At 42.9% G+C, this 16,806-nt stretch overlaps 1 protein-coding gene across 1 annotated transcript in view; it reads right to left on the minus strand.

Moving 5' to 3' along the window:
* slr (somatolactin receptor) overlaps window positions 1-16,806 on the minus strand; it is a 66,141-nt gene that overhangs the window by 18,032 nt on the left and 31,303 nt on the right. Inside the window, exon 2 of the mRNA NM_001141617.1 lies at window positions 14,252-14,370. Coding sequence (NP_001135089.1) covers window positions 14,252-14,348 — 97 coding nt within the window. The 5' untranslated portion in view covers window positions 14,349-14,370. The remainder of the gene's footprint in view (window positions 1-14,251; window positions 14,371-16,806) is intronic.

Below are 16,806 nucleotides of genomic sequence, written 5' to 3' on the forward strand. Positions count from 1 at the left end.
GGCACTTTGTGCACGAGGGCATTGTCATACTGAAACAGCAAATGGCCTGACTCATCACTCCAGATTAGTCAGCACTCGGCAGTCCTGTTCTGTGACCTTGTGCGGCCTACCACTTCGCGGCTGAGCCGTTGTTGCTCCTAGACGTTTCCACTTCACAATACCAGCACTTACATTTGACCTGGGCAGCTCTAGAGGGCAGAAATTTGACGAACTGACCTGTTGAAAGGTGGCATCCTATGACGGTGCAACATTGAAAGTCACTGAGCTCTCCAGTAAGGCCATTCTACTGCCACTGTTTGTCTATGGAGATTGCATGGCTGTGTGCTTGATTTTATACACCTGTCAGCAACGGGCGTGGCTGAAATAGCCAAATCCACTCATTTGAAATGGTGTATTTGGATACTTGTGTGTATATAGTGTATTTCTCAGTTTCTTTGGGACGTTAAATACATGTACATACTGCATTCAGGTTCTATGTGAATATAGGCCTACATCTCCTATTTCAGTGCATTCCTCTCTCTCGCCGTCTCTTCCTCTCTCTCTCACACCAAGGTCGATCTGTTGCTCCCTGCACTCTGTTATTTCAACCCTCCCCAACTCCCACCCCTCGAATTCCAGCTGCCACAATCAGAGTTACCGCAGACCTGGAAAGCCATGAGGGCACAACCTACAGCAAGGAGAATGGCCTACAAGTCAAGTCAACTCAAAGTTTATTTGTCATACCGTATTCACATGGCACAACACAGTAAAATAAAATGCTTACTTGCAGGTTCACTCGACAGGCTGCATAACAAGAAGGTATAGTTATAATAAAATAAATATAAATACAGAAATATAAATACAGTGAGGCACTTAAACAATGTTTGTGTTTGTGTGTTCGTGTTTGGGCATATGTGCTAAGGTCTGAGAGTCAGTGCAAGGAGACTGTTGGTGTGCAGGTGGTCAGCAGTCATTGTGTAGATAATGACCGTACCATCTAAACCGTTGTGACATATCTTTTCCATAACCAAAAATATTGTATTTTCAGCTGTTTGAAGCTGGTGTACAAAACCGAAAGTAAAAGACGCAAAAAGTCAACTGTGGAATGGGAAGCATAGAAATAGCGCACATAGAACATATCTACCGCTTCTTAGATTTGCTTACAATGACAAATCTATACCTTACATATGTATGTAAATTTCATTGGGTTGGCCAAAAAGTTACATATTGAAGCTTTAAGATACTCGGAGTTCAATTTTAATTGAAAAAAATCTAACCCCTGCCAACTGAAAGATTTGATTAATGGTAGAGATTCATCGAAGAAAACACGAACAGATGTAGGATCTTAATTTGAGACAGTATTCTATAGCAAGAATATAATCCTGCCGCAACAGGAAATGTGAATTATTATGTGGATTAAAAACGTATGGACATTTTTGTAGGGGTTGATACATTTTTCATTAGGGCAAATAAAGTCTGACATTTCTAAGTGGAAATTACAAACTTTAGAAGCCTTTTTAAAACTCAAATACATGTTTGTATTTCCTGCTTTGCAGGATAATTCTCAGCAACAAAATAGTGATCAAATGAATATCCTCTATCTGTAGCTTAAAACAACTTGCCAAGGCAATTACTGTAAAGCTAAACTAATAGGCTAAGCATGAATGGAAATATTGCATTAAAGAACCTTTCCAAATGGATTAAAAAAACATACTAAGGGTAGACTTCTGAACAGTAAATTGTTTATGAATGTCAAATCATGACTTTCTCTATACGTTTTAAAATGTTAGCAAAATGTATCAAAATAGACTCAGATCAAATAAATCTGAGTCATGGATACAATAATAATAATAATAATAATAATAATAATAATAATAATAAGGCCCCGTCAAAAGAAAGTGTACTCCATTGTAGCTTGTGTACTAGGCTAAGTAAGTGAAAGGATTGTGATGAATTAATGCTGAAGTTGTAAAGTTGTAGGTGGTTTTATATAAAAGCGTCTGCTAAATGACCATATAATGAGGCAATTCTCCACTAATCTATCACCAACGGGACACATCTATCCAGCCTCCCAGCCTAAAGTGTGTCAGCTGTGAAAGGTCCGAGGTGAAACGGTCTCCTGCATGCTCATTCAAACCTTTGATCTGTACATTTTTGACAACTGAAGGTCCAGAGACCTTTGTCAGTAGCTTTTTGTGATGTCATCTACAGTCAGGTACAAAATGATTGGCACACTTGATAAAGATGAGCAAAAAAGGACAAATAAATAATTCTCTCTCGCTCTCACTCTCAAACAGTGTTTGCCTGCATTTCTTCGTCCATACAGCGTAGCTAGGAAACGAGAGCCAGACTCACTGCCCAGATGTCAGCTTTCGTCATCATGCATCATACAGACCCTCACCAGTCAAAATAAATCACTTTATGGGAGTACCAAAGCTGCCTGGTGACTAGTGATAAATCCTGGTTTGAAAAGAGCAAAAGGAATGATAGGGATGAATCAGTGGGTATATTGCAAAACGGTAAGTTAATTACCCTGAAGAGGCTGACGCTGACTCATTTCAAACTCATTTGGTAAATGCCCAGCTAACAAAAATGTTCCCTTAAAAAGGAAATGTTAACATGTGTCAACTCATATTCATCATCTCCAGCACCACCCCAACATCAACACACATGTATGTGAAAATGGCACGTTTCTATGTTTAGTAGTAAAATAGATATGGCATCATCAACAAATTAGTTGATGCTGATGAGACGGGTTGATTGTTTTAGCAACAAAAATGATATCTGTGCGCAACCATGGGGCAAAACAGATGAGGTTGGCTTAGATTGTTGACAACATGTAAGCTATATTTTTTTTGGGGGGGGGGGGCATATTATGGGGTGGCAGGTAGCCTAGTGGTTAGAGCGTTGGGCCAGTAACCGAAAGGTTGCAAGATCGAAACCCCAAGCTGACAAGATAAAAATCTGTCATTCTGCCCCTGAACAAGGCAGTTAACCCACTGTTCCTAGGCCATCATTGTAAATAAGAATTTGTTCTTAACTGACTTGCCTAGTTAAACAAAAAAAGTAACTCACAACAAACAATACACAAAAGTAAAATAATAAAATAAAGCGTGTCTACATGGGTGTGCTGTTAGTGTGCGTTTCTACATGCATAAAAAGGATCTTCAGAATAATTAAAAACAGCCTTTTATTGTCATTCCATTCACAGGCTCATCAGAACGCCATGTTGGCCTTTACAGTTTCTTCTTTATCTAGACACATCAGCCAGCTGCAGTCTGATCCTTGCCTTAAATGTTTCCCATCATTAGAGCCTTGCCTTAAATGTTTCCCATCATTAGATCCTTGCCTTAAATGTTTCCCATCATTAGAGCCTTGCCTTAAATGTGTCCCATCATTAGAGCCTTGCCTTAAATGTTTCCCATCATTAGATCCTTGCCTTAAATGTTTCCCATCATTAGAGCCTTGCCTTAAATGTGTCCCATCATTAGAGCCTTGCCTTAAATGTTTCCCATCATTAGAGCCTTGCCTTAAATGTTTCCCATCATTAGATCCTTGCCTTAAATGTTTCCCATCATTAGAGCCTTGCCTTAAATGTTTCCCATCATTAGAGCCTTGCCTTAAATGTTTCCCATCATTAGAGCCTTGCCTTAAATGTTTCCCATCATTAGAGCCTTGCCTTAAATGTTTCCCATCATTAGATCCTTGCCTTAAATGTTTCCCATCATTAGAGCCTTGCCTTAAATGTTTCCCATCGTTAGAGCCTTGCCTTAAATGTTTCCCATCGTTAGAGCCTTGCCTTAAATGTTTCCCATCGTTAGATCCTTGCCTTAAATGTTTCCCATCGTTAGATCCTTGCCTTAAATGTTTCCCATCATTAGATCCTTGCCTTAAATGTTTCCCATCATTAAAGCCTTGCCTTAAATGTTTCCCATCATTAGATCCATTGCTCCCTTGTAACTACTGTGCTTAAACCTGTAGCTCTGAATACAGATGTGATTAGCTAGTAAGTTCCCTATATCCATCCCAGTAGGCCCCATGTAATATCCCTCTGCTGTACAGGACATTCTGTCATTTTAAAAGCATGTCCTTTGAGCAATCAGTGGGATTGAATGTGATTTCCGTGCAAATTGAGTTAGGCTACATCCATTCAGAGCATGACATTAGAAAGGCTACAGCTTTGTACACACACATTAACGTGCACACAAACGCACACGCACGAACACACACAAAAACACTGTACACACAGACTGAACACACAGAAGAGAGGAAGCTGTTGTTTCTTACTAGTCTCTGAGGTACGCTGGCAATTCTTTGCTCTTAGCTTTCTATCACCGGCACAAACCAAATTAAATGCTACTCAAGGCCATCTCACTGTGTATACACGTCTGCAGGACTGATTCATTAAAGCCAAACAGATGAGCAAGACAGACAGAGTGAGTGTTATAAAAACTGTGTTTACTGAACACTGATTCTATTAAGTAGGATGATAATAGCTAATAATAACTGCTACAGTAAATGTGTGTTGACGGGGACGGTCTCCTCTGACTGGGGTGTTCATGCAGCATTATTACATTAGTAACCATAGAATTAGGATTAGAATCTCTATGACATTAACCATATCCATCATTCACTCATCTGACTAATTAGCAAATGATGGAAAACAGCATAGTTTATCACCACACCGATAAGAGAGACGTGGGACAAAACCCAATCCACAAGTCCTGGGTATGTCTTACAATATGGGATAGATTGAGACACACACACACACACACACACACACACACACACGCACGCACGCACGCACGCACGCGCGCAGCAGGTGGGGCCTTTTGTCTTTGAGCGAGAAGAAAACGAGATACTGGCTAATGTTCTATCCTCATTTCAAAGTTATCCAATAGGTGAGGGCAATATGTGACCCATTTCAGGAAACTATGCGTATGTCGCGGGTCACTACTTCACAGGAGAGCTGTTTGAACGTAAAGTTTTTATTTTTTTTATCAAAATGCATTTTTTGGCAGAAATGCCTTCTCGAACATGTGAACTTTTATGTGCCTTAAAAACAAAATTGTATGCCATCTGTAAATACGAATAAAATTGATATATTACGAGCCTAGTTGGTTTAGCCAAAGTAGACATCAACCTTCCCGCTAGCCATGATTAGCTGAGATAATGAGTGGGCTGGACATGCCGAGAGATGAGTTTGTATTGGTCTGCCATATAGCACGCTTCTGTCTATTTGAGCTGGTCAGTATGTCTAGGTAATCCTGTGGCTTTAAAAAATGTAGCATGCATTACAACTGCATAACTGTTGTTCACTTTCTGGAGGACTGAGTTTTGAAATCAGTGGAATTTGAGTATGATAGCTAAGGAGATGGAGAAAACACCTGTCTCCGGGATTACATCTTCAAACTAAGGGTAACCATGGCATCTGACAGGAGACACGTCCAACCATGAATGATGTATACGGGTAAGATAGTCTAGCTAGCTACATTTTCAGATATTACACATTTCTAATTGACAGAAAGAGACATTTGCTTGGCTAGCTACAGCCTAATGTTAGCTAGCTAACGTTCAACCTGGTTGGTTAGCTACCTGCAGATTCATGCAGGGTAGTAATGTTATGAGTTGTGATTATGGTTCATTGTTTACCTAACTAGCTAGCTATAGGGGAGTTCTTTGGTGGAGGGGGGTTGAGTACAGATTTGAAAACTTCTAGCTGGCCGGCTGGCTAGCTGGCCGGCTCGCTAGCTAACATTACGTGTATGAGCTTATTATTTGTATCTCAGAGCCATTTGCTTAGCTAGCTATAGCCTAATGTTAGATAACCAACCAGGTTAACTTGTAGATTCATGCAGGGTAGTAACATCATTATGTTATTATGGTTCATTAGGGTTCATTGTTTACCTAACTAGCTAGCTAACTACATGTCTTAACAAAAGACTCTACTATGCAAGTAACCATTTCGAGTGCGTTCGTAAATTCAGTCTGGCCATCTACACCGATTTCAGAGCGCTCTCGTCTGAGTGTGCGAGACATCGCAGAATAACTGATGAATTTACGAATGCTCAACACCCGTTGAATATGGCCGGTGTCAGTAAACTCATCAGCCAGAGTGTCTGCTGTGCGCTCAATGCGAAGCGCTCTGAATTTACGAAGGGGCAATCTTACAGCACAGTTGCAGTCACCAACGCTCTGCTAGGGCAAGTAATGTTGTTGTTGCTGTTCTCGCTCACTTAGATGTCTAGAAGTAGCTAGCAACTTAGCTTGGGTGCTTGACTGCTGTTAGTACATTCGGATCACCCCTTAAAGAGATGGGTGGGGCTAAAGCTTAAGAGGGTGTGAACAATGCTGAATGGGTGTAGACAAAGAAGGGCTCTCCAATAGTAGTACCAAAACATTCAAAGGACATTTTCTCAAAAGTGAGTTTACAAGTTTATCAACTTTCAAAGCAAAATTACTTTCCCACTGTTCCTCAACTGTAGTGTATGATATACCATTTTGTAGCTCTGAGTCTACTTTTATTCAATATAAAAAACACAATTAAATATTTTGCTACATAAGACCGATTTGAGCCGGACGGTCACATACGGTCTTTATATTAGATACATCTCAAGAAAGGAATAAAGGAATGGACTATTCACACCAAGGCTGGTTGTTGAAATTGTCTTCTCCATCATGATCACTGATACGTTAACAGAAACTCGTGATCAATGGCGATGTTCCGGTGCCTTGGATTAGCATGATTTATTATCCTGATTTTGCTGAGCTGGTGCTTGAATTGGGGACCTTAACACAAAAGTTCTCTAGTAATCACTGCTTACCTGCAAAATTGTCGCATCAGATACCTCCATATTGTCAGTCAGTGCAGCCTGGATGGTAAACATAGGTGCACTTTTCAAAAGGGGAGGTCTTTGGTGGAGGGGGGTTGAGTACAGATTTGAAAACCTTTCCCCCTAGAAACCAAATGGAGTGGCAGGACATTAAGATGCTAATTCTTAAGCAGAGTTTTGGCAAACTATGTATATCTACGGTTCTGCTGTGTCACCATGACCTGCTGGCCCATATATCTTCCTGGCACCAACCTGACACACACACACACACACACACACACACACACACACACACACACACACACACACACACACACACACACACACACACACAATTCCATTCAGTGACATCAGGAAGTGCTTGAGATTTCAAATCATCGATGTAGGAAGTGCTCCAATAAAACTTTCCTCAAATCTAAACATATGCTTTTCAGAATATGAAAAATAAGTCTGAATGACAAATAAATGTTAAAGTACACAACCTTTTCAAAAGTTTGGGGTGATTTAGAAATGTCCTTTTTGAAAGAAACACTTTTTTTTGTCCATTAAAATAACATACAGTGTAGACATTTAATATTGTAAATGACAATTGTAGCTGGAAACGGCTGATTTTCTTATGGAATTTCTACATAGGCCCATTATCAGCAACCATCACTCCTGTGTTCCAATGGCACGTTGTGTTAGCTAATCCAAGTTGATCATTTTAAAAGGCTAATTGATCATTAGAAAACCCTTTTGCAATTATGTTAGCACAGCTGAAAACTGGTGATCTGATTAAAGAAGCAATAAAACTGTCCTTCTTTAGACTAGTTGAGTATCTGGAGCATCAGCATTTGTGGGTTCGATTACAGGCTCAAAATGGCCAGAAACAAAGAACTTTCGTCTGAAACTCATCAGGCTATTCTTGTTCTGAGAAATGAAAGCTATTCCATGCGAGAAATTGCCAAGAAACTGAAGATCTCGTAAAACGCTGTCTACTACTCCCTTCACAGAACAGCGCAAACTGGCTCTAACCAGAATAGAAAGAGGAGTGGGAGGCCCCGGTGCACAACTTAGTAAGAGGACAAGTACATTAGAGTGTCTAGTTTGAGAAACAGATGCCTCACAAGTCCTCAACTGGCAGCTTCATTAAATAGTACCCACAAAACACCAGTCTCAACGTCAACAGTGAAGAGGCCACTCCAGGATGCTGGCCTTCTAGGCAGTTGTAAAGAAAAAGCCATATCTCAGACTGGCCAATAAAAAGGCAAAAGAACACAGACACTGGACAAAGGTAGATTGGAAAAAAGTGTTATGGACAGACAAATCTAAGTTTGAGGTGTTCGGATCACAATGAAAAACATTCGTGAGACGCAGAAAAAATGAAGACGCTGGAGGAGTGCTTGACGGCATCTGTCAAGCATGGTGGGATAAAAGGGATCTTGAAGAAGGAAGGCTATCACTCCATTTTGCAACGCCATGCCATACACTGCGGACAGCGCTTAAATGGAGCCAATTTCCTCCTACAACAGGACAATGACCCAAATCACAGCTCCAAACTATGCAATAACTATTTAGGGAAGAAGCAGTCAGCTGGTATTTTGTCTATAATGGAGTGGCCGCACAGTCACCGGGTTTCAACCCTATTGAGCTGTTGTGGGAGCAGCTTGACAATATGGTACAAACGAAGTACCCATCAAGCCAATCCAACTTGTGGGAGGTGCTTCAGGAAGCATGGGGTGAAATCTCTTCAGATGACCTCAACAAATTGACAATTAGAATGCCAAAGGTCTGCAAGGCTGTAATTGCTGCAAATAGAGGATTCTTTGACGAAAGCAAAGTTTGAAGGACACTTATTTCAATTAAAAATCAATATTTATAACCTTGTCAACGTCTTGACTATATTTCCTATTCATTTTTCAACTCATTTCATGTATGTTTTCATGGAAAACAAGGACATTTCTAAGTGACCCCAAACATTTGAACGGTAGTGTATATTGGGGTCACATATTAAGCTGTAGGCCTGAATAGCCTAATTTCCACAAGACTACAAACGTTGAGCTCAGGTGTAGGGTAAAAAACATAGACACCTTAAGCGGTTAAAAAGACACTTTAAAGCACATGTCAAACTCATTCCACGGAGGGCCGAGCGGTTGCAGGTTTTTGCTCCTCTCTTGTACTTGATTGATGAATTGAGGTCACTGATTAGTAAGGAACTCCCCTCACCTGGTTATGTAGGTCTTAATTGAAAGTAAAAAACTAAAACCTGCAGACACTCGGCCCTCTGTGGAATGAGTTTGACAATCCTGCTTTAAAGGTTCATGTTGAGGCATCATCATGGTTTGAAGTGAACAGATGAGGATGAGGTATTGGTTGTGTATGTAACATTTACATGTTTATAAAGGAAGATTCAGTGAATTATGCCCCTATACTGTATATCATCAAGTTAAAGGTCAACTAACCATAAGGTGGACAGGCTGAGGGGCAGTGTTAGACTACACCCTGTGTTTATGGACAGAAACGAAGCACAGAGAGACACAGACAGAGACACACAGACGGACGGGACAGACACACTGAACACCAGATACACACAAGGGAATGTAAACAGGTGTTAAAAATAACTGCCAACACGCGCACTCACTTATGTCTTACTATACTTGAGGACTTTTTGGGGATCAACAATTGATTATCATTCAAAATCCTATTTTCCCTAACCGGTAAGCCGAAACCTTAACCCCCTAATCCTAAAATAGCCTTTTTACAAGTGAGGACCGTCAAAATGACCTCATTAACCTTAACCCCTGAGCCTAAAATAGCCTTTTTACAAGTGAGGACTGGCAAAATGTCCTCAGTTCTCTGAATTTGAGTTGGTTTAGTATTCTAGTGAGGACTTCTGGTACTCACAAGTACAGTAAAACGTGTACACACACACACACACACACACACACACACACACACACACACACACACACACACACACACACACACACACACACACACACACACACACACACACACACACACACACACACACACACACACACACACACACACACACACACACACACAATGTCCATAACAAACTAAACCCCTGTGTTCAGATCTACAAAGACAACTTCAACACACCTCTAAGAAACAAAGAGAATCCCCTATAAAAGTTAACTGGAGCTCTATCTAAGGTTGGAAATCTATGCAACTTGTCAATGTTTACACCGTGCTAGTCCATATTCACAAACTACTGTCCGCACACCAAAACTTCTTCTGAAAACAAACCGGAAGCAAACCTGTGAAAGTAGCAGGAGTTCTACGTTTTGAAAGTACATCAAACCATTTAGTGAATGTATATGGCCATAGGAAAAATAACTACTCAGTTAATAGCTTCCAATTGACTCATTCATCCCCCCTCTCCCCTGTAACTATCCCCCAGGTCATTGCTGTAAATGAGAATGTGTTCTCAGTCAATTTACCTTGTAAAATAAGAATTAAAGAAAATACCAACAAATCTTCTATGTGTGTTGGATTGAGTTGAGCCTTAAGACCATCATCCCCATTCTACTTTGAAGTGTGATAACCATAGTCTGCCGGGGTCCACTCACAGTCCCAGACAGATTAGCTAGGATCCAGTCATTTATTAGCCCAAGATAATGTTCATCTCCAGTAATAACCTCACAACCACAGCATTAGCCTCGTTATGTCATATTAAGAATGGCTGAGAGTAAATATAGATGAGTTGGTCGGGTTACATTTACCCTTCTCAACAGACACGCGCACACGCACACTGCTTTGGCATTGGATTGCTTTGTTAAGATTAGTCACTGGTCTCTCTAGCCTAGTTTCCCCTGGGGGGGTTTAGTTGTCATGAGCCAACATAAAATATTTGCACATAATTTTGTTCTGTTACTGGCCTCCTTATAGATGTGTGTTTCTACCTGGAACATGGAATAAGGCCTGAGCATTGTATGATTTTTCTAGGCTAATATCTGCCAGATGTTTGAATGTTGTGCCAGGAACACTACCAGAACTGAACAAAGCTGGGATCTCCTGGCAAGAGGCCAAAGCCCTCATACAGAAGAGAGTGAGGTGGAGAGCCATGGTGGACGCCCAATGGTCCCAAGGGGACAGGATTAAGTCAAGTATGTCAATGTTATGCCAGTGGCACCCTGAACTAGTAGCACAAATTGGAAATGTATCATCCTAACATCCCTCACCCCTTGAAAGTTCTTCCCTGGTTCTCCTTCCATTCTTTCACATAAATGCTTGTCTGTATCGTTGGGCCCTGTCTCTCCTTAACTTGTCTGTATCGTTGGGCCCTGTCTCTCCTTAACTTGGCTGTATCGTTGGGCTCCGTCTCTCCTTAACTTGTCTGTATCGTTGGGCCCTGTCTCTCTTTAACTTGGCTGTATCGTTGGGCTCCGTCTCTCCTTAACTTGGCTGTATCGTTGGGCCCCGTTTCTCCTTAACTTGGCTGTATCGTTGGGCCCCGTCTCTCCTTAACTTGGCTGTATCGTTGGGCCCCGTCTCTCCTTAACTTGGCTGTATCGTTGGGCCCCGTCTCTCCTTAACTTGGCTGTATCGTTGGGCCCCGTCTCTCCTTAACTTGGCTGTATCGTTGGGCCCTGTCTCTCCTTAACTTGGCTGTATCATTGGGCCCTGTCTCTCCTTAACTTGGCTGTATCGCTGGGCTCCGTCTCTCCTTAACTTGGCTGTATTGCTGGGCTCTATGGCTTTATTTAGCCAACTTTTGAAATTGTTAAAATGATATGTTCTACATGCTTTTGTCACCTGTATGAACCTTATCCATACCCACTCTGACCTTCTAGAAGTCCAGGAACAAAGTGAGTCTTAGTTTCAGAGAGGAGCGAGGCCACGCCACCCAGGTATTCATGTGAAAGGGGAGCGAGGCCACGCCACCCAGGTATTCATGTGAAAGGGGAGTGAGGCCACACCACCCAGGTATTCATGTGAGAGAGGAGTGAGGCCACACCACCCAGGTATTCATGTGAGAGAGGAGTGAGGCCACACCACCCAGGTATTCATGTGAGAGGAGTGAGGCCACACCACCCAGGTATTCATGAGAGAGGAGAGAGGCCACACCACTCAGGTATTCATGAGAGAGGAGAGAGGCCACACCACCCAGGTATTCATGTGAGAGAGGAGAGAGGCCACACCACCCAGGTATTCATATGAGAGAGGAGTGAGGCCACACCACCCAGGTATTCATGTGAGAGAGGAGCGAGGCCACACCACCCAGGTATTCATGTGAGAGAGGAGCGAGGCCACACCACCCAGGTATTCATGTGAGAGAGGAGCGAGGCCATACCACCCAGGTATTCATGTGAGAGAAGAGCGAGGCCACACCACCCAGGTATTCATGTGAGAGAAGAGCGAGGCCACACCACCCAGGTATTCATGTGAGACAGGAGAGAGGCCACACCACCCAGGTATTCATGTGAGAGAAGAGCGAGGCTACACCACCCAGGTATTCATGTGAGAGGAGCGAGGGCACACCACCCAGGTATTCATGTGAGAGAGAGCACACCACCCAGGTATTCAGGTGAGAGAGGCCACACCACCCAGGTATTCAGGTGAGAGAGGAGAGAGGCCACACCACCCAGGTATTCAGGTGAGAGAGAGGAGAGGCCACACCACCCAGGTATTCATGTGAGAGAAGAGCGAGGCTACACCACCCAGGTATTCATGTGAGAGGAGCGAGGGCACACCACCCAGGTATTCATGTGAGAGGAGCGAGGGCACACCACCCAGGTATTCAGGTGAGAGAGGCCACACCACCCAGGTATTCAGGTGAGAGAGGCCACACCACCCAGGTATTCAGGTGAGAGAGGAGAGAGGCCACACCACCCAGGTATTCAGGTGAGAGAGAGGAGAGGCCACACCACCCAGGTATTCAGGTGAGAGGCCACACCACCCAGGTATTCATGTGAGAGAAGGGAGAGGCCACACCACCCAGGTATTCATGTGAGAGAGGGGAGAGAGATCCCTGTGTGATCAGTCAGGGGAGAGTTCTCAACTCCTGCCAAAGACGTGTTCCAACATTAAATCTTCACCAGCAGGCCAACAGCGACCCATTACTTTTACAGTTTAATCCATAAGGGAGTGCTCCAGGTTTATGCCCTTATAATATATGGACCACTGAGCTCTGGGTAGAGGAGAAGGCGAGGAAGAGAGGATGAGGAGAGGATTGAGGACTCCCTATGGAGAGTGCTGTTAGACAGGGTCACAGAGAGATACATAATGTACTGGAGCCCCCTAGACCAAATTAAAAAATATTCTAGAGTAGTGGAGACAGGCTCATGGTAAGTGACAAAACATTCTAGATCACTCCATACAGATTGACCAAACATCATGTGAGGGAACAGTTTCTACAATAGAGATTGGCCCAGAGCTGTTCACTTTAACCCACTTACAATGGACAGAGTCCATTTGAGCAACAGCCAGTGCATTGCAAGGACATCGCTCAACTCCGGGTCCAGCTATCTCCCTCTATAACGCCATGTTCTGAACTCAGAGACTCGGAGCATAGTTTCACAAATGATGTGGCAACAGAATATGGCCATGAATATGACATTCCTGAATTTTGGTCCCTTAGATTGCACCATTCAGGAGAGACACCATTTACATGGTTACTAGAGCAAAACAATTAGGGCTCCCTTCCCCATTTTTTAACTCATGATATCTATAGTTTATTACGGCTGACATATTTTTTACATATTATTTGTCCTTTGTAGTAGTGGTTAATAAACATACAGTATATAAAATGCATGTCTTCCTTGGCTGTATGGAGGGAGCTGTGTTAGGTCAACATCATTTACAATTTAGTCATTTAGCAGACGCTCTTATCCAGAGCGACTTACAGTAGTGAATGCATACATTTCATAATTTTTTTTCTCCGTACTGGTCCCCCGTGTGAATCGAACCCACAACCCTGGCATTGCAAACACCATGCTCTACCAACTGAGCCACACGGGACAACGTATAACCCACCCTGTCTGCCTGTCCCTGGACTTTGTCACAGCCCAGTCCAATCGATTTACCGTCACTATTGATCTGGTGCAGTCTGACTGGCTGAAAAAGGAAAGGCTGCCGTTTGCTCAACCAACAACCTTTTCCCATGTGTGCAAATACAGGACTCTGCAACTGTTGTCTGATATAAGATTTGATAAGTGTAAATGCCCTGTACTGTGCAATATTGGATCAAACAAGAAAGGACATCGATTCACATGGTAAATATTTGAAACTAAAAAGAGCAATAGATCCGATTTAGAAAAAAAGGAGTATTGTGTTATAAGATTGTTGTCAGAGATAAATGTCAGTTACCGTAGGTGGAATCAGATACAGTAGGAGTGTCATACATTTCAACACATCACACTCTCTCTACAGCGCTGACAATCACATGACGAGACAAATGAGTGTGTGAAAAGGTACGCGGTGTAGCAGTCTACCTGATGACGTCATAGAGCCAGGGTCCATCAGCGAGGCTGATCTCACAGCAGACAGCAAACCCAGGGGGAAGAGGAGGAGGAAGGATGGAGCAGCCATGACAGGGGGGAGCTTTCCTTTGCTGGAGAGAGAGAGAAACAGATAATTGTCAGCGATGTCACCTAATGACATCCCTGTGTGAAATACTGAGCCAATATCTTCTTTACTTTGTACTCTCTTCCTTTCCCTACCACCCTCCTCTCTCCACCCTTATCTGCCCTGCTAGCACAAACTGTGACTGACGTTTATTTTCAGCTGGCCTATGTGAAACCTAACCCCGGACAGCACATAATTAACATCCAAGCAGCTACTGAGACGCTCCACACTGTGCACAAGATACTGTATGTTGCCCAATGTGTTTGTAGTGTGTGTGCGTGCGCGTCCATAATATAAGAGGCACAGTATAACTTGTGTACATATGAAATAGTTCCCTCAAAGGCTTTATGCATTGATTGTATGGCTGTCAGCCAGGTCATTGAGACATCAACAGAAATCTACAGAGGAGACAGTCTGGTGACTGACTGGAACATTATGTTCCATTCTCTTACACTGCCAGCTTGGGATATTTAATTTTATGCCTGCTATAGCGACAAGCAAAAATGTAAATGTAATACATTTTGTATTTCAAACGCACTCCAATGTATAATTAAGCTGACCTTCAATGGCATAGTAGACACTTAGGCCTGTCCTTAGTGACTTAGCAAATGTCCATTCAATATGACTACAGTAGTTGCTGACTGTAACCTTTACAGTTCCAGGTGGTCCCGTGCAGTGCCATCCTCCTAAAACTAAAATAGCAGTTCTCATGAAGGTGGCGTGGCAGTGACACAGCAACACTGACAAACTGTTGTGGTTCACCAAGGGGAACAGATTCTACATGTGGCAAGTCCAGACCCTATATTTTGGCCAACCTCTGTCTCTCTTCCTTTGTCTCCGCCTGTCTCCCCCTCTTTCTGTCTCCCTGTCTCTATTGCTCTCTCTTTAAACATCTATTTAGAGCACTGCTTCCCAAATCTGACTGGATTGGGGTCAACTAGAAGTCTTCAGAACCTTCTGGTAACCCTTAAGTGGATATAACAGGTGTTTCTTGCCACAACCTTGTCCTAAGCTACCACCCAGAAGGGACTGCTTTGATTCAGAAAGTCTCCCTCCCTGATGGAAGAACCTGTACTTTGAATGACAGCACAAGAAGCCTTAGGGGAGACACTAGAGACTAATATTCCTACCGATACAAGACCTGGCTATGTTAGAAAAACCACCTGGCCAAGACGCGTTTTATGACAAAGCCACCTATGACAACAATGCAGAGGCCGGCAGAACAGGAAGGACTAGAAATTCAAACCTATTGGACTGAAATAGACACTGTTGTGAGGACCTGAGGTATCAGCTTCAAGGCAGAGTAGGTTGAGAAAGGGTTACATATATGCTACATTTTGTTTTGAAAAGTTTTTATGTATTGTATGGCATTTGTGATAAGTATCAAATGTTATCCTACATATGATCTGTCCATTGAGAAGCATAAGAGCTCAATCATGTATACACTGGGTGTACAAAACATTAGGAACAGTGTGTTCCTAATATTGAGTTGCACCCCCTTTTGCCCTCAGGACAGTCTCAATTTGTCAGGGCATGGAAGCTCACTCATATCTGTAATATAAACAAACCACTTCCTGAGAGTCAAAGCCCATCTGTTGCGTGTGTGTTTACAGGCCAGGAGGCCAAGATATACAAGGCAGGGATTCAAAAGTAAGGAATCTGGCAAGAGGGATGCTTGTTTGGCCATAGAAATTGGTTCTTTCCAAAATCAATTACTTCTTTCCTTCCACTTAGTTGCGCTCCCTCTTTCTCACCGTCTACGTTTATCACCCTCTATTCCTTCTTCTCACACTAGGCAGCGTAGCCTAGTGGTTAGAGTGTTGGACTAGTAACTGAAAGGTTGCAAGATCAAATCCCTGAGCTGACAAGGTACAAATCTGTCATTCAGACCCTGAACAAGGCAGTAAACCCACTGTTCCTAGGCTGTCATTGAAAATAAGAATTTGTTCTTAACTGACTTGCCTAGTAAAATAAAGGAAAAATAAACACTCCTCAGGGAATGCACTCCTTGCAGTCTCTGAAAAAGTGTTCTACTGAAACAGTTTGGCTACTAGCTAGCTACCTTCTGAGTTTGGATCCTGTGATGGGGTTGGCCACAGTTGCTGGGAACCTCTGCAATCTGTCCAGGGATCCTGCTGATCAAGGGTCTGATGTGCTGCTTGGCGTAGCAGCTAGCCTAGCTATCACTGTTAGCTGCCTATCAAGCTAGCTGGGTTTTCTTGAGGGTTTGAATGTAGCCCGTGACGCGGTTAGCCCTTGTGGCTGGGAACGCAGATTGTCCCGGGCTTATGACTGTCTAGATCGCTGTTGTTTGTTGCTGTTTCAGGACTATCCTGAAGCTGTGCGCCAGAAGAGAAAATAACTTATCCTGGCCATGAAAGCAGCCAGAGCGCGTGGGAATATTGCTTACATTTGCTATGAC

Source organism: Salmo salar, chromosome ssa20, assembly GCF_905237065.1.
Source record: "Salmo salar chromosome ssa20, Ssal_v3.1, whole genome shotgun sequence".
NCBI classification, from domain to species: Eukaryota; Metazoa; Chordata; class Actinopteri; order Salmoniformes; family Salmonidae; genus Salmo; species Salmo salar.